The sequence below is a fragment of the Bradysia coprophila genome, unplaced genomic scaffold (genome assembly GCF_014529535.1).
Source record: "Bradysia coprophila strain Holo2 unplaced genomic scaffold, BU_Bcop_v1 contig_232, whole genome shotgun sequence".
Classification (NCBI taxonomy): Eukaryota; Metazoa; Arthropoda; class Insecta; order Diptera; family Sciaridae; genus Bradysia; species Bradysia coprophila.
In genome coordinates this window covers 22,803,571-22,826,580 of record NW_023503493.1, presented here as the reverse complement: position 1 = coordinate 22,826,580, position 23,010 = coordinate 22,803,571, and the positions used below count along the sequence as shown (strand labels likewise).

Below are 23,010 nucleotides of genomic sequence, written 5' to 3'. Positions count from 1 at the left end.
TGAATTTTTCGAGTTTGTATCTATACCTGATCGGACTTAAATGTGGAGACCGTTTACATGGTTTTTGTTTGCACAAGATCGAACCAAAAAAGGAGGAAAAGTCCAAAGTTTTTTTTTTCAAATTTTTAATGGGTCAGGACTTGCTTCACGGCCCTTTGTAGGGCCATGATCAAGATAATATGTTTTAGAGCGGTTGTTTGATTTAAGTTTACAAAAGGCATCCTCTATCCACGACCAAATGTAACTGAAATTATTGTTGAAGAGTCATCCTTCTTCATTTTGTTGATTAACGTTCCAGGGTAATTCGAATCGTGCACAACAGTCGAGATCCATCCACGGTTTCAACATGGAAACTTTTTTTTCTAATTTTATGAATTGACTTTCCGTTATGCTCCCTTCTGGGGGAGCGATCATGCGTCTCTTTGCATGAAAAATAACATGTGTGTCTGCTTTAGACGATTGATTTTAAGCAATTTCACGAGTCACAGTTCGATCACTAATAAATACGAGCTACGATTGCCAGACATACATTTAACTCTTCTTCCGAGCAAATTTAAATATCTCTCATATTTCGGTAGAAACTGGCAACAAATTAACTATAACCGTCGGAATCCCGGTTTCACCAGTACTACTGAGACCGTGTTATTACTTATCAAATGTAGATATCTACAAAAATGATCGGAAAAAATTAAAATGTCACGAAAATCTCTTCAAAATTGGCGCCGTTTATTTGTATTGTTTGTTGGTGTGTTAAATGCACATGTTTCAAATTCAAATACACATAAAATTTATGCCACTCAGCATCATAATATGCAAAATTTGCAAACTTTAGATACCTCTGTGGCGTAAAACGTTGTATGAATCACGGTGCAATAGTTATTTATCTACCAAGGAAGGTATGAAGGTATTTTTTCGCACTAGATGTCGATTGTCGACCCGAGGCGAAGCCGCTCTCCCCTTTCCCACCTCATTTCCCGTTATTTATTTAACATTTTTCAGCACATTGAACAGGGTATAAGCAAAATTGATTATCTGTGAGGAAATATTCAACATTAGTCTATTGCCATAATAAACGGTAAGTAATCCTATAATTGGTAAGAAAAACTCACCGATGTGAATGTGTCGAAAGTTAACGGAAACAATTTCCCAATGATTAACAATTGCGGTTTTTCGAAAAATATCATCAGCATATACATGTACTTCTTGTAGGCATGTGATTGATCAATCCAGTTGGATTCAAATAAGCTGTACAATAAACGTTCACTCGATAGCGTTATTTCGTTCCCTAGCCACAGGACCATGAAAATGTCGAAGAGATTGTACACCAAGACAATCATATAAAGTAGATAATTAAGAAGACTATTTTCTTCTGAATTCTGCAAATAAAGCGTTCCCCATTAGAGAGAGTGTAAATTCTATATGGAAAACTTTGTTAACTTTCAATTTTCTTACAAACACGAGCAGATAGATCGAAAAACAAATGCCAATTCCACTTGTGGTAATTTGAATAAAAAATAAATTAGCGAAACATTTCTTGAAGCTGTCTGTTGTTCTTGGTAGGATATTTATAAAAAAGAAATATCATCTGATGTGGCCTTTTAATAATAACTGGTCTAGGTTAATCTGGCACACGGTGCTAAAACAACGCATTTTTGGACTACGTAAAATATGAACCCACCACGATTTTTCGATACCAACATTTTGTAAAAGGAGTCATTAAGTCGACGACAGGGCTAAAAAGCATTTGCAGAGTTAAACTTACGCGTGTGAGTTCACATTTTACGTAGTTCAAGAATGCGCTCTTTTTGCACCGTGTGCCAAATTCCCCGATGCCTAATAACTTACTGTTGCAGATCCTTATGTTGCTCTATCAGCGCACTTAATTCCTCTTCAAATCGTTTTGACGTTACATCATCAGTATTGAAGACTCCCATCGTTCGGAAATCGCCGCCTAATGCTTGGTATTTTATAGCCAACCACATCATAAGATACCAAATTATTGTATTCAGTAACGTGCATGTTGCGCACAAAATCATTTCATAAGTAACAAATGCATAAGCAGCCCAAAAATAGAATTCACTCGCTTCCCAATCGAATGGAAAATAAAGATTCACCGGCAATTGTTTCTTAGCCCCAAAAAACGGTAGCTTGAAAATAATAAGAGCGACGTTGGAACTGTAATTCATCACCAGCATTCCAGTAGCAAATTTCATGAACAGGTTCGTTCGTTCGTTGGCTCGATTGAACGTTTCCCGATTCTTGAAAAAACCAGCACCGATCCGGTTTGTTAATTCAATGATTTCTTTCTTCTTCCACAATATGTAGTACATCCGAACGGTTACATTTACGATTATGATCGAAGCGGCCAGAAAAAATCTCCTTTCGTCAGCGTTGTTACTTATGCGGGCCATAATCAATGTCGATGTGAAATAATGGAGGAACAATGTTAATTGCAATATATTCCTTCTCAATTGATGAGCGTCTGATTCGTCATCTCTCCATAATCTCGTCAATCGGAACACCGACATCATTGAACGTAATCGGTTATGTACGTTGATAACAAACATTTTTTTTTTATTTTTAATCGTTCAAAGTATGTCGTGGCAGTTTTATATGTTGCCTGTTCAACTGTTTGTTTCTGAATTTAATTTACAAAATGAAAAGTGTGACGGCCAGCCTGATAAAATCAAAATTGTTGGAAGCAATTGATTGTAATTTTCGTAATTCCAACCGCCAGCACAACAATGAGTAAAAAATCGAATACAAAACAATAGTCCCCCCTACATTCCTTGTATCACAAATGTTGTAAACGTCGTAGGTCATCGAAAATTGGTTCAAAACAAACAATTTGATGAAATTATCTATCGAATTGTTATGATTACTGAATGTATTTTTGGCATCTGGCGTCTCCAAATTCTGAATGTGTCGATCCAACGCACTTCAAGCAACAGTGATCATAGTGGTCAGCTGCAAAAAGTACTCTATTTTACATGAATTTCAAATCATTTCCACCTATATTTTATAGGTTTAAATACTTTAAAAAAAGCAAATTCATTATGGATCTTGGAAAATTCGCCTGCTGAAATAACCATCTGCATCTGAAAAAATGTTTGTTTTATATTTGACCGCATGTTTTTAGCCCCGTACGAAGTACTGGGGGCTTATAAGATTAATATGCCGTTTGTAACACGTCGAATTGTAAGCAGACAGTAAGGGCAAAGCATTTGGTTGTGTTCATAGATGGCGAATCCGCAATAAAAAAAATGTCCGTCCGTCCGTCCGTCCGTCTGTGACCCCTCTAGCTTGAGCAAATCACAACCTTTTTTCAAAATTCTTTTTTTCCCCGATTGGTATCGACAAAAGTAAGGTCAAGTTCGAAAATGGGCGTGGTAGGGTCGGCCCTTCCAGAGCTAGGGCCCTATAGGTGTTTTTCAGTCTTTCGACGATATCTACCGAAATACGCACGCAATAGCTGCTTGTGATATATCAAATGAAAGGTATTGACGAGTAGAACAAAGTTGCTGAACATTGTTTTTGGGTAAGATGCAACGCGAGCTTGTTGGGAGGGCTCAAAGGTCGTTACTCGGCCCTAAGTGTTTTTTGCACATAAATCGAGTAAATGTCATCCGATTTTGCTAGATTTAGTTTTTTATGGAAGGTAACTGAATACCGAAAAGAACGTGTCGAAAAAAGTTTCAAATTTGGGCCCTTGGACTAAGGCCGCTACTCGGCCCTAAGTGTTTTTTGCACATAAATCGAGTAAATCTCATCCGATTTTGCTAGATTTAGTTTTTTATGGAAGGTAACTGAATACCGAAAAGAACGTGTCGAAAAAGGTTTCAAATTTGGGCCCTTGGACTAAGGCCGCTACTCGGCCCTAAGTGTTTTTTGCACATAAATCGAGTAAATCTGATCCGATTTTGCTAGATTTAGTTTTTTGTGGAAGGTAATTGAATACCGAAAATAACGTGGCAAAAAAGTTTCAAATTTGGGCCCTTGGACTAAGGCCGCCACTCGGCCCTAAGTGTTTTTTGCACATAAATCGAGTAAATCTCATCCGATTTTGCTAGTTTTTGATTCATTTGAGAGATAATTGAATACCCAATAGAAAGTTGGCAAACAATTTTGGGTTTCTAAAATAATATCGTAAATTGTTGGTTTTATTTGAGAGGTACTTCGTACGGGCTTTCGTAATTGCGCTATGCGCAATTTTAAAAATGAACACTTTCAGTAAATTTGATCATGCCCAACTTGACTTGAATTTTGGTAACAGACGCATTAGAGGGTTGTAGACGTATTAGGGTTCCGGGCGTATTACGGCTACGGACGTATTATGGTTACGGACGAAATAGGATTACGGGTCGTACGGGGCTAAGTCGCAGCAAACGCTCCGACTGTTCTGATGCCTTGTTTATATTTAACCTGTTACAGACGGCAAGCATATGACCAGTATTGTTATCGGATATATTACTTTTATCGATCAAAGTACATATAAGATCAATTTATTCATTACATTTTATTGAGTTTCGCAGTACTCCAACATAAGAAAACCATACCTATTTTTAATCTGTTGATATCAAATCTTGTACTTCATATTTTTAGCCCCGTACGAAGTACTGGGGGCTTATAAGATTAATATGCCGTTTGTAACACGTCGAATTGGAAGCAGACAGTAAGGGCAAAGCATTTGGTATGTTCATAGATGACGAATCCGCAGTAAAAAAAATGTCCGTCTGTCCGTCTATCCGTCTGTCCGTCTGTCCGTGACTCCTCTAGCTTGAGTAAATCACAACCTTTTTTCAAAATTCTTTTTTTTCCCGATTGGTATCGACAAAAGTAAGGTCAAGTTCGAAAATGGGCATGTTCCAGAGCTAGGGCCCTATAGGTGTTTTTCAGTCTTTCGACGATATCTACCGTACGTTTTGTTTTGGCCCTATAGGTGTTTTTCAGTCTTTCGACGATATCTACCGAAATACGCACGCAATAGCTGCTTGTGATATATCAAATGAAAGGTATTGACGAGTAGAACAAAATTGCTGAACATTGTTTTTGGGTAAGATGCAACGCGGGATCGTTCACTGATAAAAAAATTTACGTCCAGTTGGAATACGTTGGAATATACATATCCGAAGTAAGGCAGAAATGAAGCTGTCTGCCAGCCATTTCATACATACTGGATGTATGTTGACGGAATTTTTTTATCAGTGTTGGGAGGGCTCAAAGGTCGTTACTCGGCCCTAAGTGTTTTTTGCACATAAATCGAGTAAATCTCATCCGCTTTTGCTAGTTTTACTTTTTTATGGAAGGTAATTGAATACCGAAAAGAACGTGTCGAAAAAAGTTTCAAATTTGGTCCCTTGGACTAAGGCCGCTACTCGGCCCTAAGTGTTTTTTGCACATAAATCGAGTAAATCTCATCCGATTTTGCTAGTTTTTGTTTCATTTGAGAGATAATTGAATGCCGAATAGATTGGTGGGAAAAAAAGTTTTAAATTTGGGCCCTTGGACTAAGGCCGCTACTCGGCCCTAAGTGTTTTTTGCACATAAATCGAGTAAATCTCATCCGATTTTGCTAGTTTTTGTTTCGTTTGAGTGATAATTGAATACCGAAAAGAACGAGTCGAAAAAAGTTTCAAATTTGGTCCCTTGGACTAAGGCCGCTACTCGGCCCTAAGTGTTTTTTGCACATAAATCGAGTAAATCTCAACCGATTTTGCTAGTTTTTGTTTCATTTGAGAGATAATTGAATACCCAATGGGTCAGAAATTAGACATTTTTATATGAAAAACGCGTGCGAAACGGGGGGGAGGGGGTCAAAAATTACGCGTCCACCGCGTGCTTAATTTGTGAATGGCCCCTTATGGTTACGGACGAAATAGGATTACGGGTCGTACGGGGCTAAGTCGCAGCAAACGCTCCGACTGTTCTGATGCCTTGTTTTTTTTAAATTAAATTGGTCCAATAATAAAATGTATCAATGAATTTTTGGTGCTCTAAACTTTATCGAAAATTGTTTTTTTTTCTTTTGTTTTTTATGAGAAACGCTCAAAATTGGTAAAATGTTAGAAATATTGGAAAAATTATCAGAATGTGATCCATTACGAAAGACACCAAAGGCACCTTAACTTATTCTTTATTTTATTGTTGTGTTGCCAACAATTCGAAGTAATTTTAATTTTTTTTTCTTGTTGTGTAGCTTGTTTTAGTTAGGGGATAGATTATTCTTTGAAAATTTGCTTGATTTACATCGGCTCAAAACTTACTGTAGAAGTTACATTTTCAAATAAATCATTTTGTTTTAGTTAGGGGATAGGTTATTCTTTAAAAATTTATTTGATCTATACCGACTCACAACATATTTTTCACCAAGAAGCTATGATGGCTCATTTTTGTGTAAAGAAAATTAGAAGACACAGCATGATCTATAGTTTTGTATTTAAGGTTCTTTCAGAACCTTGGTTTTGTACACTTCCACATAATCTTCATGGCTTCATGGTAGATTCAAATAGATTTGAATAATTTCTCGTCCAAAAATATTTCGCTAAGTTCTGTTCTACGGGTTTTTACAATTTCGTTTATTTTTGTTATGACGCAACGTTTTCTTGAAGTAGTGTCTCGGCTGAATGGTAAATAAACGAGCCGTCAGAACAGTCGGAGCGTTTGCTGCGACTGAGCCCTGTACGAACCCGTACATCTATTGCGCACGTGACCCTAGTGCGTCTGTCACCCTAGTTGAAGTCAAATTATTATGAAATGTGTACATCTTACAAATTGCGCATAGCGTAATTACGAAGCCCCGTACGACGTTCCTTTCAAATGTCCAAGGACCCAAATTTAAAATGTTCTTCGCCACATTATATTCGGGCTTCGATTACCTTTCAAATGAAACAAAAATCACGAAAAAAGGATGAAATTTACTCGAGTTATATGCAAAATACACTTAGGGCCAAGTAGCCTTTCACTTCTAGGGCCCTAACTCACGGGCCATTCACCCGATTTTAATAAACTTATTTTTTCTGGATCGGTATCGACATTACCTATCTTTTGCTGTTTCATTTACATTTCCAACGTTTTTTTTGCCGTAAATATCCCCAAAAGACCTTAAAGCACTTAGGCGGCCCTAACTCATGAAGGGCCGACCCAAATATGCCCATCTTCGAACTTAGCCTCACTATTTTGACTATCAGGGGAAAAAAAAATTTTGAAATCGAGTTTGATTTACTCAAGATATCGACGTGACGGGCAGAAGGACAGACGGACAGAAGGACAGACGGACAGACAAAATTTTTATTGCGGATTCGTCATCTATGAACATAGGCAAACACTTTGCCCTTACCGTCTGCTTCGAATTCCATCAATTACACACGGCATTGTAATCCTATAAGCCCCTTTGTACTTCGTACGGGGCTAAAAAGCGAAAATAAATGTCAATTTTTGGTATAATATTTATTATTACAAATTCTTCTTTTTACAAGTTTTCCTTTTGTTATTGGTGTTTAACACTTATAAAATTCTTAAATACGCTGCCCGTATTCATTATACAAATCACTATTATATTGTTCATAAGCTAGGGACTATGTTTATTTCTATCAATAGTAATCAGCAAATATCATAAATAAACAAAACAAAAAATCTTCTGTCCAAAAACAAGTGTGCCAAACACTTAGACCAAACTTATAGTTGAGATTTTTAATACAACACGCTTGACTCATAAATCCTTAAGTACCATGTACTCGATTCAATATATATAAATTTTATCACATTAAACGACATGTAACATTCACATAATTTAGTATAGCAAACTTTTCCTTCTACGTTCAATTTACATATTCATCCACCCTCTAATGCATCTTCGTATATATCCTAGAACTGGAAACCGGTACAATCGATCTCTTTGAATGTCTAACTAAAATTCTAAACTTAAAATTAAAATTGTCTTTTTGACTTTGTGTCGCCTAAATTAAATGGAGGATCTCGATTTATTGAAATTGTAGGCGCTTCATGGAATAATATGGACTAATGGATATGTCAATAAATCGAAGAATTTTTTTTTAAAGAAATAAATCCACCAAGAGTCGAGACATATACTTTATGCGGTTTAAACTCTACCAATACAACTGAGCACCTGTCCGTTTGTTCGATTCCGTGTGCGATTAACATAACGTCGATAGGTTTGTCAGAAAAACAATTAGCGAGGTAAAATCGACGTATCCGTTTAATATGGTTTCAGTGAATAAGAACGTGATACTATCGTCATATTACTGAAAGGCACGAAACTGAATTTGCCGCATACGTTAAGCGCATTCAATTTAATTCATTTTACTTATGTACCAGCCTGGAATCCATTATTATGACTGATTACAATTGAATGAACGGATTCCGAACGTATCGGGCTCTATTCAAAATACAAATTCGTCGCAATGTTTAATTCCCTGTTTGACTTACATCAGGAATTTTGTACGCGAAGGACGATCTTCGAGACGTTCTTCCTTACTTTTTGGTATGTCTAGGGATTCTACTTTTAAAATAATTTAATTTTCAAATGGAATTTCATCGTAAATTGGAATATTCTTTCGATTTTGTTTATCTTTTCTTTTTGTATGAACTCAGTAATTTTACCAAAAAATTATGCGTATCAATTTTCATGTCAATGATATGGCAATGTGAGAGTACTCTTCGATCAAAAAACATATGGACAAATGTCCACAATGGACAGGCCAAAATTTTCGATGTTATAAAAATACAGTGAGATTCAACATTAAATGGCGAGGCTCTTGTTTTCAAACATCAGTGTGTAGACGTGTGGTTTGATTCAATCGTACGTGTACAGAGAGGAGTATACGTTTACATAGAGATGTGTATGAAAACGAAGAAGCGACGACAGCTGAAGCAAAAGCATCAAAGTGTAACCTTAATGTTAAATCATCGTTGTGACAACATTCGAATAGTGCTGAATTTTCACCGGGAAAATTCGGTACTTTCAAAATATGTTGCGTGCTTTATGTTCTCTTTATTCGTAGCACTCGGAAATAATGAAACTTTTTTTTTGGGAAAGATCAAATGACTTTAAGAGTCTACATCATGGAGATCTGATTGTCATGAGCTTTATTTTACCATCCTTCAGGGACATAAGAGACATACTTCTCATTGTTTATGTCTTTGATTTATTAACTCGGGAGCATATTGAAACTTTCATATTTATTATTGATCTTGCTCTGACCGACTTCATGCAAAAATTTTACCATTTTCTCCCATCAGTTTCATCCTGCATCATCCGAGCAATTTCAGTTTGTCGATTGTTCTCGTTATTTTTTGATCTCCGGGAATCTCACATTCCATGCTTATGGATAAAGTATTTCGTTAGTTAGCTCAGATCTATCAATAATTTAACCCGAACGTATTCGACCGTTCGTCTTAAATTTTTGAGCGAAACGGAGCTAAATTTGTCGTTATACAAAAATGATTAAAAATAAAGTTAAGGAACATCATTGGTTTCTCGGGTGTTGCCGTATCTATGAAATCGTTTCAACATTTTGTATCAATTAAATTTTAAAACTGGTGTGACCAACAAACATTTTTTTTTTTCTCGATTTTCTGATATAAAAAAAAAACACTTTTACACACACACACACACACTTTCACATTTTCAAATTTGTGTAACAAGAGCTGCGGTGTCAATTATAGGCAACACACAACAACAGCAACATCGTAAAAAATGTTTAGCATTAATATCTCCAGATGAACACATCAATCAACGAAATAAAAAGCAATCAGCTCATATACTCTCTTCGCTTCTTTTGTGGAATGTTGAGTGATTGTGTAACACCATACCGCCAATTAGGGCAACAACGACACGATCGATCCATGTCACTGGATTCGGACAAATCAAACCACCCTCATAGAATCCTAAATGACCCTGCACAACAAAAATGGGAAAATTAAAATCCATCGGAAGACTACGAACGATCTGATTCGTCTTACCCCATGTGCCAATTCGATGTACAATGTTTTGGGATGAGCAGCTGAAAAGAGAAATCGGTTTAATTTACATTGAATTTTCCTTGCTACTCCAAGTTGGAGAGGATGCATAAACGGAAAAAAGGGACCACTTCAATCCTGACAAAACGAAACTCACTTGAATGTTCTCGGATCGATGTCAATAAATCGTCAGGCACGATTGGATCATCTTTCGCATTTATGTAAATCATCGAATGTTTTATCCTGGATATATAATTGACCGACGACGACCATTCGTACATTTCGCTAACCGAATTGAAATTATGCACACGTCTAGTGTACGCCTCGTCCAATTCGGGCAGTGTAGCAGCTGATGCAATGTCTCGTTCATTTAGCTGATATTTCTGCTTCACTTCGTCCGACAATAACACCTTTCTGTGTCGCATGATAATATTTTTCACATTTTCGGTCATAATGTACAAGTAGAATCGTCTGAAGTTCTGCCACATTAGCAACCATTTCGTTCCACTGCGGACGAAGAGAAGAATCGATTACAATCTGTTAATCGTTTGTAAACGAAATAGAAAACTGACCTGATCGCATTGTATCCCTGACAAATGCTAATTCCACCAATGATATTCTTCGGATGATCTTTTTCCGTTTCACCAAGGTACTTTGATATCAGATTGCCGCCTAGAGAAAAGCCCACCGAAACGATTTTCGAGGTGGGGTATCGCTTTTCTAGATTAGCGACCATTTCTGCATAGTCTTCCGTATGACCATATGTGAATATTCTGGATGAAGTAACTGGAACGGTAGGTAAGGCGCCAATATGATTGAGAACGGCACATCTATAGCCATGAAGTTGAGAATAGTGTACAAATGTTCTGATGTAAACCGTTTCGGAAGAGTTGCCGATTCCCGGACAAATTGCCACTGTGATGTCATCTATCGAAAAAATGATAATTTAAAACACCTGTGCTGGCATCAATTGTGGATCTTTCTAAAATCAACCGAACAGAAAAGCTTACCTTCGTGTTCATTTAACGGCTGATACAAATCGTAGGTCAATGTGGAGCCATCTTTGAGTGATAAATACACTCGTTCTCCAAGAGGCCAAGGACAATTTAATCGTCCCACAATACTATGAAGTACAGTTTGTACATGCCCACTAAACCCCCAGAGGCGAGGCGGCAGATATCTAAAACAAAACGAAATGAAAATTTATTAAATTAATGTTGGCACTTGGCACTCATTAAATGGAATTAAATGAACTGATGAATAAATCACTGCAATTATTACTGTTTATATCATTGAAGTTTTGAATTGCTTCAGTGATTTTATGGAAAAGAAAAATAATTCGAATGATAGACTAGAAAGACAAGCAAAAAGTTTTTTCTTTCTTTCACTGACTTCGATTTGTCTCAACATTTTTCCGCTTAATTTCTAAGTTAATATTTCCTAGAAAAAATGGTTTTCTGTGTTTTTGGGGGCTTTCAATTGTTTCACTCTAGGTAGCATCAGGTTAAATAACGAATCAATCACTTAATAGGTTTAGAACAAAGGTCTTATGCTGCAATAGAATATCACCAGAGATATTTCTTATAAAGGCGTACACATCTCATTAGGTTTTCCAGGTGTTTCATCTTCTAAGATGATGTGATTCAACCAACGAAACCTGTTTGTAGCTTCTATCTTTTTTGATATATACCCTGAGTAAAAATATAACTAATCAACAGAGCTGTAGGTAGCTGAAGAAAACCAATTATAGCAAATGAAATGACGAGTTTTGTTCTAGTCGTATAATGTTGTAATATTATACAACTCATAAATCGAGAGCTTTCCATGATTAGTTTCCTCATATACACAATTAGGGAAATTACAGGCCACCAAGGTTCCTATATTATAATGACAATCGCGTTTTGTGTTCACCGAAGGAATGGAACACCTGAAAAAAAAACTATCAAAACATTCAATCGAACAGAAAAAGAATAATAGCGTAATTGTCCCATAAATTATTAATCGTGCACACAAATCGATATTAGCATGTTCTTATCGGGCACGGTCAGCCAGAAAAATTATGATTTTCTTGTGAATGAATTTTACGAATTACGTAAACATCGAAAACAATCGTAAATAATTCAGTTCGATTGTCAATAATTCATAAATAAGGAACAATTGTAGAGTGATTCCATTCATTTCAATTGATTCTCAAGTACGCATTTTATCTAGGAAAATGATAACGCGCGACACGGCCGATATCGATGAGATTAATATGCTAAAAATATTCCTTTTAACGAATATTACAATTATCAGGCGATGTTTCAGTTTCGGTTCTCCGTTCTCATTGGTACTTGTGACAATGTAATTGACGCAAATTAATTGATTGTTTTCGATTATAATTAGTTTTCTTAATTATTTTTTCACTTAAAAATTGCCTCTTGAGTGGTATCTGCACATTTTTCATGAATGGAGCCACAAGTCGATAAGATTGGCCTTTTTTGAACGTCAATCAAACGCCTTCTTTAACCTTTACAGGTGCCCTCCAAATTTTAATCGAAAGAAAAGAAAGCCTGTTCATGAAGTGGGTGTAGTTACACGGTAGTATAACTTCATTGATAAATAACTCTCTGGTTATCTGGCAACAACAACACAAATTCATTCATTCAAATGGTGAAGATGTATACGATACACCAGCTATAATAAATCAAATTATTAGATTCGACAACAATTAAGACGTTATCAGCAGACATCAAAAAAATGTTAAATGAAAGCCAAATGGCATAATGAGTGGATAGAATTAAATATAGAAAACTCGGATCGGATTAAAGATACGCTGATAAAACCATGGATTCATGGACTTTTCGAAATGTAGTGAAACCAGAATCATATTTTTATAATGAAACGAAATTTATGGTTCAAACGTTGTTGATGAATTATTTAGGCACGAGGCAAAGGGAAAATGATTAGAAACGCCATTAGTGTCGATAGATGTTACCATGCCATGAAGGAGTCGATGTAATACTACTACACATAATTAAACTTATAACTGCACGTGTAAACGATTATTGTGTTCCCTGTAGAAACAGTTGTCTAATAATAAATGAAGCAAATACCAATAATAATGCGATTCGTTCATTGAGGTGATTTTGATTGTTTGTAAATTAATTACGTTTTATATTATTGTCGTAGCACTTTAAAATATCGATTAGCTCAGAGGTAGCAAATATTCAAATTTCTACGAAAATCGGGTGTGAAATAAGGAGTCATTTGGTTCTTCGTCAAATTTATTTAATTTTCTAAGAAACGAAAAAAGTCAACATCGACCTGGTCTTCTTATTTCAGTTAGACTGTAATAAAAAACATGATTTTATCATGATCATGATAGCCGAAACCGATATAGGAAACTACATTTTTGTCTCAATGAGACAATATAAAAAAAAAAGATGAGTAATGTTTCGGTTGACAACACTTATCACGCACCGATCATGTGATAATAGGAATACAGTTTTTATCGCGGTAACGTTTAGCCAAAGCCAAGTAAAAATTGCGGTTACAATATTTTATGGCACTTACATTTTGTTTGTTTGTGTTATAACTTTGCACAATTGGAACTTTACCCAGCGATGTTATTGTTTTAAGCATATTTTTTGATGACAATTTACAATTCAGTTTTTTTTGTTGATTTTTTTATTTTGTTAAATTGTTTACCACTGCTGTTGAATTCTACACTACGGTAGTATGAATTGTTTCCTAATATTTATTATTTGCACAATTTAGCAGTTTTTATTCGCATTATTTTCGCGAAAAGTGGCTCAGGTTGTTGAAATTAAAACAAAAAATAACCTCAAATGAATTCATTTGAATCGATTAATATCAGCTTCGAAAATTCCAATCGCGTTACACCGACAATTCTTCAACCATTTCTAAAATTTCCATTCTTTATATCGCAAGGTCTTCTCTTCGCTTATAAGCAAATTTTCCTCCAAACTTTCCTTTGTGTACTGAAATGCTACAAATTTTATGCATTTTGCTGCGATTCAGCTTCAGTAGTAAATGGCGATATTTTAACCTAAATATGTAGGACCTTGATTGAAACAATCGATTTTGACTAAAGTTTTTACGAAGTGACTAATCTGTAATTAGCATTTTTCTTGAACGTATGGTAATCATCAGTACAGCGCGGGCGAACAACATTTTGGAATTTTATTGAATTTTATGCAAATATACTCGTTGTATCGCTGTACTTTGTACAGAAATCGTACATTTGACAAATTCATTTTTCTTTGTCGGATCAATGAGACACTCTAAATTGTCTGAACATGAACTTTATGGGCATGGAAATAATGCTTTCTTTACCGTAACCAAGTGAAAATTTCTCGGTAACCAAAGACATTAGATTTGATATCCTGGTACAAACATTTCCCGGTAACTAGGTTACCAGGATACCGCACTATTTCCATGTCCCTTTATTGAAGAGATTAGATTTAATGCATTTAATGAAATAGGTGGGATTTCTGCATTTACATTTTCCTAGAAAGCGTGAAACCTGCCGAGTATAACCGTAATAGCGGTGACTGAATAATAATTTCTACAAAACTAACTGTGTTTCATGTATGTAAATTACAATTAACCCGCAACAATAGCAATAAGTTGACCCTTTCATTAATTGAACAAATTCGCTTCGCTTTATCGTTTCATGTTTTCGAATTGTTTTTATTATAAACGATGATGCTAGAAATGTTAATTGGATTATGAGAAATGTATCGCGTCGGAGCTCAAAGTTTGCATAAACAAGAGATAACATTTCAAACCATATTATGATACGATAACGTTTTTCGGTTATCTTTATGTCATTTTTGTGTTAAAAAAATTCTTCGGAAAGTCACAACGCCTCGCATACACTTGTTTAACGACTCGAAAATCGTATTTATTTACATTGGTCGGAAGCGTTGTTGGTTTGGTATACATTACACACACACAATTATTTTTAAACAGAATGGTTTTACGAATGAATTAAGTTGTTCTACAGAAATCAAGGCGCCAATGAACCATAAATGAGGACATATAGTTCGAGTTCGAGACTTGTGGTTTGTACCTATCTACAATGTCCTGAATAAATCTGTCCACGTCAACCGTTTCAGGGATCTTGAGTGTCATATAAACTATATAATACTTCTCAATATTCAACTCTCATAAACATTTTACGAACGAGCAACAAAATCTAATTAAATACTCTGATTCAAAGAACAATATTGTATCCGAATGAACTTATATCGATGTGCTCCTGCTTCAGTCTTGTAAATGTAATTTCGTTGCACTTAGTTTAACCTATTTAGTATCCATCAGTTCTTTTGATCCATCGTATCGATGAAAAACGAAGCTTTCTTGAGTGCCATTTGTATCGATAAAATCATAGCGTACAGTGCACAAAAGTATCTTGTGCAAGAAGTAAAGGATAATGCAAATATATTGCGGGTTTCAGTTTTTCAACGATGTAAAAACCAATTTGAAGCCGGATTTTGGAAAAAAATGTATTAAAATGTACAAAGCTTGATTGTGTTTCAGTCTTTTTCGGTTTTGTAAATCGATTATGTTTGAGTTTAAAAAGTAAAGTAGAGAACCAATCATGTATCGGCAAAATAAATTGATTTTTTAGTTAGTTCGCCTCGATTCCCTAAATAGATACTGTATTTTGGATTTCAATTAGCTAATTAGCAACTATAATCCCAAGAAACTATATAGCAGAAGCTTTTTCACGCATATTAATTAATTAAAAGTATTTGAAAATGGAACATTGTACGCAATGAGTACATCATAACATGGAGAAAGCCGATACAGATTTCCTGAAAAACTTGAATGAATTCTCAGGTCAATTGGAATCCATCCTGACAGTTTTATAAAAGTTATCCCAAACGTAGTCAACCTATTCTATTCAGGACTTTCAACGATTTGAAAGTCTCACCTCAAAGTGCATTTTCGACAGTTTGATCCAAAACCCCAAATTTCGGTAGAATATTGTCAGCAATTCTTTTATCAAATGAGCCTACCTATTATTCCAAATTACGAGGAATTATCTCTTTTATTATAAAGATTAATGTCGGCCTATTACATGCCAGGATGTGGAACCATTTTCTTAATTTCAAGGCCCTAATTAAAGAAACAATAAGTAATAGCGATATATATAAGTCGTGAAGTTGACCGTTCCACTCATCATATACTTAAAAACAATTTTTCTTTTGTGACCAATTCGTTTTAATTTTAAAAATAGCTTCGACTACATTACCTGAACATTAGTAAAGCAATCAATTTACGATCGAAATTGCAAATTAACACGAAAAGTGAATGAGAAATCAATTTCAAGCCTCAGTTGTTGTATTCTAATATCTTTCAACTTATGCTCTTGATAGCTTTTTCGATGCGAATTTTAATTACGATTTATCGCAGAATCGAATGACCTCTTATTTCAATTACAATATACATCAGTGTTATCAGAAATACTTGCATCGGTATTTAAGCCACTAGAAAAATTACACTCGCAGAAACCATATTAGATACGGGTACAGAATTCAAGTTAATAGAATACCAAAAGTAAAATTGTGATCCCCAAATAATGGTCAGTTTTCGTCTTGAATTATAATAGAAATTGTATTGCTTAGAGAATCCTATCCTATTTATGTTAGAAGATACCACAAAAAAAGAGGTCAAACAATCAAAAGTGGTGATGATAACCATTACGAAGCGTTGAAGTGTTTAGACTATTTGGAACATAATTAAATTATTTTCTGCCAAATATTTTATACTGGTACACAATGTACATCCTACATAATAAATAATGATACGAGCATTCATTCTCCATGCAGAAATAAAAAATCACAGCCAATTGGCTTAGGTACTATACTTCCTACAGCAAATTTTTTAAATTTTAAATATAAATTTAACGAAACGAATTGAACCAACTTTATACAAACTGGAATTTTGTGTGATTTATATTTATAGTCTTCAATGGAGCGCTGTAAATTCATTTAAGCTTTTTTTTTCTTTCTATTTTGACAAATTATTTGTGCTAAATTAATGAATTACTTGCAATAATAAAATGTAAGAGAAACAGTCAAGCATGAGAAATCACAACGATTTTTGTGATCGACAATGATGCGGAAAATGATGTCATCGAAAAATCATAAAATAGATATTCTACACAGCATTGGTTGGTTATATAGTATATATACATACAAGTTTGAAGTTTATCATCTGTACAAGTATCATCAAGAACTTGTTAGTGAGTTTGCCCGATTACGTATACAATTACTAACTTATATAATAGTGTTCTGATGGTTCGATGTTGAATCGAAAAATGTTGATTTTTTATGGCATTCGGTTACTTTAGGGCCGAAATTGAGTTTATAGTAAAAAAAAATTACTTTATATCAGGATTGGTTGGGAGTGTCAGGGTTAATACTCTTCTATTTTTAAAGGCAGTATCATTCCTGCTTTGTTGAAAGGAGTATATATTTGTCTGCTAAATAAAGTAAGACGCGTAACTGAATTGTTGTTTAGACTAGTGGGATTATTTGACTAGTATAGTGGGAGCATCATCCCACGCTTCAAAACAAATTACTTGGAAGCAGATATGTGTGTACCATAAACACTCAAATCTTCGTTTTCTGTTTTTCGATAAACAACAAAGGTGCATAAATAAATGCATGTAATGTGCTTGGCTGAATGACTTTACAGAGTAAATTAGGTTGGGTTGAACAGTGGTCAATAACATTTTCGTTTTTTGGTTTATTACTTTCTATATATACCACACAAAAAAGAGCTTTTCGCAACAAGTTACGAAAGGTAGGACTTTCCGTTGTTTTATTGCGAAAAATGTTGTATAAAACTTGATGATAAATGCTTTTCTAGGCACACGATGTGTATTGTCACACTTGGCCTACGGCCTCCAGTGACAATCTACACAATCTAGTGCCTAAAAACGCATTTATCATCAAGTTGTATAAATAACTATTTTAATGACAAACAACCTGACTCAAAATTGAACGTAAATTTTTCGTAATTCGACAATTAAAACCGAATCACCGGTCCTGCTACAAATCATTTTCGATTTTTGTTTTATGATAAATTCATGAGTTTCATTCAATGAACCGAACGATAAAAAACAGACATTATGTACCGTTCGTTCGCGACCTTCAATCGTTACTAACACAGTGTACCCTTGACCGACAGAATGTATAATTTTCCTTAATGAAAGTAAATATTTGCTTATGAGCTATAATTTATTTTAATTTATATTTACTACATGCAGCGTGTGCTGGTGTATTATAATCTTAAAAGGTACATACAATATTGAACGACTTGAGAAAATGACGCTATTATGAATCTCGTCTGACTTTTCAGAAGTTTTAGTGGAAATTGTAATTGTAATGCTATGAGAAATTGGATGCACGTTGTAGCATCCTGACTGAACCTGACCTGTCTTCAAAATGTTTTCATTTACACAAATCTTGCGAAACGTTTTGTAATTGTCAAACCCCGCCTTGTCAATCAATGTAAATCAGATAGAAAATATTAAGAGACGAATATTTAGAAAGGACGCGTTTGCAAAAAAAAGCAAGACTTATATAGTCACACTATAATGTCGCGAATGGAAAAGAAAACTAATCGACGTGTCTTAACAAAACCATGAATCATACTTACGGTTCTCGGAGTACAGGTGCTATTTTGAATATACAATCGAGGAAAGATCCATCGAAACAAAATATCACTGGCTTATACGCCTGGGAATTAACATTTAGAATCCGAAAAAGAATGCACAAAATTACGGCAACAAAAGTTAAAAATGCTGTTGACATTGCTATGTAAACTAACACTGCGAGCAGAATTTGGAAGAAAAACAATATCGATATTTTTGATTGCCAGCCGCGAATCAAAAAAATTAAATTAAAATTTAAAGAAGAACCAAAAGAGAAGACGGAAAATTTACTACACTTCACTTCACTACTTCGATGTAGGTTGTTTGTGCTGTTCCTTAGTTTTCTTCATTGAATGGGAATGTACGTCCGGCGAGTGTATTTATTGAAGTGACAATGATTTATTATCTTTCACTTTTTGATTATATTTTTTGTTATTATACGCACTTGGAATCGCGATGTTTTCGAAATGCAAGACATTTTTTGACTAACTCTATTTTGTCCTAGAATCCGCACATGATTCATGTGTGTATGACATTTTTATAAAAAAGTAGAACTCTACTACAAATTTGTAGGTACGACATCTGGTTGAACTTCGAATAATTAATCGAAATAACATCGTAGTATATTAACACACATTGTGCATAAGTACGTATGCAAGCGATGCAAGCGTATCTCACTGGCGATTCACAAATAATAATTATTATTACCGAAAAGTACAAATTGTTAATAGAATTTGGAGACATTAAATGTAGAGCAAAAATAACATCATCGCTAAGGTAAGAAGTACCTACAATAGTTATTTTCCTACCGAATGCTAAAATGTTTTTTTAACGAATGAGAGGTTTCCAGGTCAAGCCAGAGGCCAGTGCTGGAATCGAATTCGCTAAAAAAGCCTTTCAGCATAAGTTAGGAACAACGTTTTTCCTAAACGACGTTGGTTTTTAAAACTAATTAAAATAATTTTTTGTCATGGAGCTTGTTTTTATATGAACCAACTTCACTATTATGACGTTTACTCTGTTATGACAGAAGTGAAGTTATTCCATATGAAAACAAACTGCAGAAAATGAAGTACCACAAAAAGTATGACACTTCTACATGCTAAATCACTTGGCGTGCACAACCGAGCGACGAATGTGTAGATTTTCACTCGAGACCGCAGGCCGGGTGTAACTATACACTTCGATAACCTAAAAAATCATTTATGACCAAGTTGCATACAGCCTTTTGAGTTGAAAAAGGTTGTTCTTAATTTATTGGTGGTGTTAGTTTTATTCTGAATAATGAACTAAATATGATTGATCTCTATCATCATCACCATCCCCACTTTTGATCAGTTAAATTTAAATGAAATCATCAAAATTACTTTCACATACAGTTTCAATCCCGTTTACGTCTAACTAGTTTTCTGTCATTGAACCAAAGCCTAAAGCCTCAAATATAATTTATCTAATGAAACAAGTGCGCTGACGGTTTTTGAGATATGGAATAAAAGCCCATATATGAAAGTTCAGGGTAGTTTAACAGGTTTATATCAATATATTTATTTCTTTTGTTCATCTATAGGGTAGCCTATGTCACTAGCTTTTCAACGATACCATGAATGCCTTAATAATGGCACCATAAATATGTTTTTCACCAATTTTGGTTACAAAGTTTTACCTACTCTGACAAGAAAAGTGATGAAAAGGCCCAAATTTTTACTGTTTTTTTGAATCCAATAAGGGAAGAAAATAAAAATTATACAATGCCCAAACAATCGACATTTTTCTATTTTCGCTTTTTCAGCTTTTTTGCTGTTGTTATAAAAAACAAGGCATCAGAACAGTAGGGGCGCTTGCTGCGACTGAGCCCCGTACAATCCCGTAAACATATTGCGTCCGTAACCATAATACGTTCGTAGCCCTAAGACGCCTATAACCAGGGCCTTTTATAAGAGTTTCGCACTGGGGGGGATTTCGATTTGGGGGCCCCAATTTTTTCCGTGAAGGGGCACTATATTTTTATTGTGAAGGGCCTTCTTTGAAAAATTAGACAAGTTTCAAATTTGAGAACTTTAGTGACTAGGGTACTGTCAGGTGCCGCTTAATGTTGCATGTATATTGTGTGTTTTAGCTGCAGAACATACTATGATTTCACAATCTTTTCAATATTTTCTATATTAATTCCTGGAACACTAAGGATGGATCATCTATCCGAAAAAGCTTTATTAAGTTTCCATAGGAGGACATGGACAACTCAGTCAAACTTTCGCGATTTAATGGCGTTTTCAAAAGAGTTATTGTCAGTTCTTCGGCCCTTACTTGTTTTTTGGCAGTTATTTTACGAGTTACAGGGAGAGAAAAGTGTAATTCGTCATGTTTTCTGTTTTGCCATTTGTTTTGGTTTGTAAATCTGATTCCACAAAAAATTTATTTAACAAATGAAAATCTAGATTTTTTATTTTATTCATCCTTGTTTTGTGCGCGTGTCTAATCAAAATTCAAAAAATTAAAATCTTCACTTGTTCAACGAACTTTTCTTGGAATCAATCACAAACCACAAAACTTTCAAATGAGAAAATATGCTGAATTTCACCTTTGTCTGTAAGTAGATCCAACGCAATCTTATTTTTACTAGTTACTGGGAGGAGGGTGATCAGAAATCCGAATAGGCATTTATGAGTAGAAACTTAGTTACGTTTCTAACGCTAAATATTTTGGTACTTGACATGTTTATATAACTAAAAGAACTTTCCGTCTGGAATCTAATACCATACTTTTTCGAAATAAAAAATCTACTAAGGAATTGATAATTGATAATGAGTTAGTGGAACCGGATTTTCTTTGTTTCAAAGTTTTGTTCTTGGAACATTTTGACGGAAACCAGCAGGGATCATTGGTACTGTGAAGATCAAACACTTCTTAATGAATCGGCAATTAGTTTACGCTTACAGAGTAGTTTTTTAGAGAAATCAGAGTTGTGCTATTTGATCCGTGAGTTGCTTTGTCCAATTAACCACACAAGCAACTTCCGTTCAGCTTTTTGGGTTCGCAACGAAAAAATAGAATTGTAAAATTTTCCTAATAATTCCAATAATCCTCGACTTTTTGGGCTTCCGTTAAAATGCTAAAAGAACAATGAACATAAAGTCACCATTTCAGCGACAAATCGATTAACTTTTCTTAGTTCTATTATTCCGATTCTATTTTAAAAATCTTCTATGGTCGAGTAGCCAGACTTTAGGTCACTCAATAGACCTTAGATTGGAAACTATCCAATTTTCATAAGCTTTTCCTTTCCTCATTAAAATTTTAGTTACCTTTTTATTTACATTTTGTGAATCTAAACTCTTTAACCATCAAATTCTTAAGGACGAACTGAAGAAGCCACAACAATCACTTAACTAACGTGGAACAAAAAAAGAGAGCCGAATAACATTTACTCAAATTCTCTTAACATACGGACGAAAGTTTTATTGTGATACTTCGCAGTTGACTAATAATGAGCTGCCGCGCAGCGATTTTTTTAAAGAATAACAACTTCTTATAATTTTAGTAACTGACTGTAAGTGACTGACTGTTATAAAAAGTGGGGGGGATTCAGGTGGGCCTGGGGGGATTTTTCCCACGCGCTTGTTCCTTATAAAAGACCATGCCTGTAACCCTAATACGTCTTCAACCCTCTTATGCGTCTGTTACCAAAATTTTTCCACCCGCTTGCGTCCTTGACATTATTGCCCACCTATCCGAAGTTGGGCATGGTCAAATTTACTGAAAGTGTTCATTTTTAAAATTGCGCATAGCGCAATTACGAAAGCCCGTACGAAGTACCTCTGAAATAAAACCAACAATTTACAACATTATTTTAAGAACCCAAAATTTTTTGCCAACTTTCTATTCGATATTCAATTACCTCTCAAATGAAACAAAAACCTAATTCTAGAAATTTTTCCACAACACGCTATTTAGTGTGCAAGTACATCTCAGATTTTACAAAAATTGGCGAAAACGGATGAATTTCACTTCATTTTTACCGATTTATATAGTTTTTAATAAAATCCAATATGGCCGCCAGCAGCCATTTTGTTAGAAAACCGGAAATAGTACTGACGCCTTACATTCGTTAATACCTTTCAAACAAAAAAAAATTCATGAAATTCGGTCAAAATTTACTCGAGATATTGTCAAAATACACCACGTTCACTGTACTGCCGAGTAGCCGGAGCCGGATGTGAGCTCACTACAAGGGACCTAGCTCACGCTCCGGTCAACCAAATTTCATACACTTTTTTTCTCCTGATTAATACCTATCAATAAATTCAATACCTATCTAATAAAGCAAAAATAGTTGAAATCCGTACAAATTTGACCGACCT

At 34.9% G+C, this 23,010-nt stretch overlaps 1 protein-coding gene and 1 long non-coding RNA gene across 2 annotated transcripts; one reads left to right on the top strand and one right to left on the bottom strand.

Moving 5' to 3' along the window:
- Window positions 1-192: 192 nt before the first annotated feature.
- On the top strand, window positions 193-17,940 carry LOC119076394. Its single transcript, XR_005087611.1, has 3 exons — window positions 193-206; window positions 13,409-13,412; window positions 17,777-17,940. It is a non-coding gene; the product is annotated as an uncharacterized LOC119076394 (long non-coding RNA).
- LOC119076379 (abhydrolase domain-containing protein 2) lies at window positions 7,431-19,152 on the bottom strand. Its single transcript, XM_037183097.1, has 6 exons — window positions 18,658-19,152; window positions 10,989-11,158; window positions 10,551-10,905; window positions 10,136-10,485; window positions 9,982-10,022; window positions 7,431-9,916 (listed from the first exon to the last, which is right to left on the bottom strand). The coding sequence occupies exons 1-6, from the start codon at window positions 18,810-18,812 to the stop codon at window positions 9,776-9,778; spliced, it is 1,212 nt and encodes a 403-aa protein (XP_037038992.1). The 5' UTR covers window positions 18,813-19,152; the 3' UTR covers window positions 7,431-9,775.
- Between the last annotated feature and the right edge of the window lie 3,858 nt (window positions 19,153-23,010).